This window comes from Sinohyriopsis cumingii, chromosome 1, assembly GCF_028554795.1.
Source record: "Sinohyriopsis cumingii isolate HCF-2022 chromosome 1, ASM2855479v2, whole genome shotgun sequence".
NCBI classification, from domain to species: domain Eukaryota; kingdom Metazoa; phylum Mollusca; class Bivalvia; order Unionida; family Unionidae; genus Sinohyriopsis; species Sinohyriopsis cumingii.
Window position 1 is genome coordinate 149,172,717 of NC_142961.1, and position 2,050 is coordinate 149,174,766.

A 2,050-nucleotide genomic window follows, 5' to 3' on the forward strand; every position below is an offset into this window, starting at 1 on the left:
GCTTGGTGATTTCTACAAAGCAGTTGAATTCGTGGCCGAATGTTCGAGAGAGAAACCCGAAGTTCATCTTCGACAGACAAAAGTCGTTCTCGTTTCTTGTGTTTAAAAATCCGAACTCGCACATGTAAGAAGTTGAAAACTGCAACAGAAGTGGTAAAGCTTTCTCAGCGATAGCCGGGTACTCGTTTTAAACTAGTAACCAAAACGCATCCAAGTTCAACTCTGCATGTTTTAGCTTCAGCGTTCTGTCACTCGCAACGATAACGAGCTCCTCCTCTTCCTTCAAAGTAAACTGTCCTTGGCACGGTTCAAATTCCACAAACGGGTTTCTAACCTAGTCGTACTGGTCAACAGATATCGACGGAAAATATTTGTTGAGACTATTCAACAGAGCATCCAAATGGGTCACAATCAATGGAAGAATTTCTTGGTAATTTTTTTGAACAACACAAATTTCCAGCAGATGCATGCTTCTTCCAAATTACCAATTTCTTCAGAAATGCGTTTATTCTGTCAGTTGAAGTCAAGACGTTTTCAATTATGCCTTGCATTCCACTGTTCAAAATGTTCAATTCATGAAATATATCGGCCAGATAAGCTAGTTTGGAACACCAACACTCGCTGCTCAGTACTTCTTCAAAATCCTTCAAGTTTTCACGAAAACAGAACATCAGCATTTCCTCTCTCAGCTCGTAGAAGCGAGATAAAACTTTTCCGCGAGACAGCCATCGTACGTCAGTGTGTTGGATGAGTGTGACATAGTCCGCTTCCATGCTTTCACAAAGTTTGGCGAACTGGCGACATTTCAGAGGTCTCATCTTCATATAATTAACGATTTTCACCACCATGTCCAGTACAGACTTTAACTCGGCTCCAATTGTTTTAGCAACTAGTGCTTCTCTGTGGATGAAACAGTACGTGACCATGATAGCTGGATTCATCTGTCGCACCAGCGAGACAAAATCTTTGACATTTCCCGTCATGGCAGGGGCGCCATCCGTACAAATGCCAACGCAGTTTTTCCAGTTCAAGTCACATGACTGCAAATATGAATTGACAACGTCAAACATGTCTTGCCCTTTTGTTGTTTCTGGTAACTCCTTACAGCAGAAAAAATCTTCAACAATAGCTCCATTGTCAATATAACGTACAAACCCCATAAGCTGTGATTTACCGCTGACATCGGTGCTTTCATCCACCTGCAGTGCAAAGAATCTACGTGTCTTTATCTTCGCTAAAACGTGACTTTCAATGTCGCTGGACATGTCTGAAATACGTCTGCTTATCGTATTGTCTTACAGTGGAATCTTATTGATGTCAGATACGGCACTCTCGCCAAACATAATTCTCACAATTTCTCGGCATGCAGGTAGGATTACGGTTTCGGCGAGGGTATGCGATTTCATTTTCTTTGCAACGATCTCCGCGACAGCATAACTTGCTTCTTGAGCTTTGTCACTTATCTTGAACTTTTTCTCGAATGTAGCGGTTTGTTTTTTATTCAAGCTTAGTGCTCTCTCGAAGTACGCGTCATTCTAGTGCGCTACATCCGGATGTTTAGTTGTTAAGTGTCGCTTCAATTTAGCTGGTGCCATGGCACTATTGGCAAGCTTTTCGCCGCAGACAACATAGAACGGTAAGGGGCAGTCTGGGTCTCCTGCCCAAGTGAATCCCATAGCTAAGTAATTGTTACTGTACTGACGAACTTTAAGATTCCGATCGACAACGTCAATTTTTGGCACGTTCGGCTCACATGACGCGGTACTAGCTGTAGCTTCAGTCGACTGTTCCTGAATTTTAGTTTGGTCGTCAGCTGTGGCATCGTCTAATTTTCTCTTCTTAATAAATCGGTCCATGGACGCGCAAAAACAACAGTGTTATGAAAATTAATTCAAACGCTAAACGCTCATTAGGACAACAACGGAAACAGTAATTAAGTGGATAAACAACGACTAATTACCGCACAGTTCCGGTACTGCCAGACTTGGTCCCTGTCGATTTCGGCCGTTATTTTTATATTTTTACTGGCCACCGGCGGAACCCCTGGCTG

General features: G+C 42.7%; 1 protein-coding gene across 1 annotated transcript; it reads right to left on the reverse strand.

Moving 5' to 3' along the window:
* Positions 1–380: 380 nt before the first annotated feature.
* Positions 381–1,265, reverse strand: LOC149808131 (zinc finger BED domain-containing protein 5-like). The gene has a single exon (XM_089964638.1). It carries the CDS (start codon positions 1,263–1,265, stop codon positions 381–383), a length of 885 nt encoding a protein of 294 aa, XP_089820764.1.
* Positions 1,266–2,050: the final 785 nt, after the last annotated feature.

What these genes read in the sequence shown, in the direction of transcription:
- LOC149808131 (XM_089964638.1), bottom strand. Translation starts at nt 1,265, where the DNA reads ATGTCCAGCGACATTGAAAGTCACGTTTTAGCGAAGATAAAGACACGT.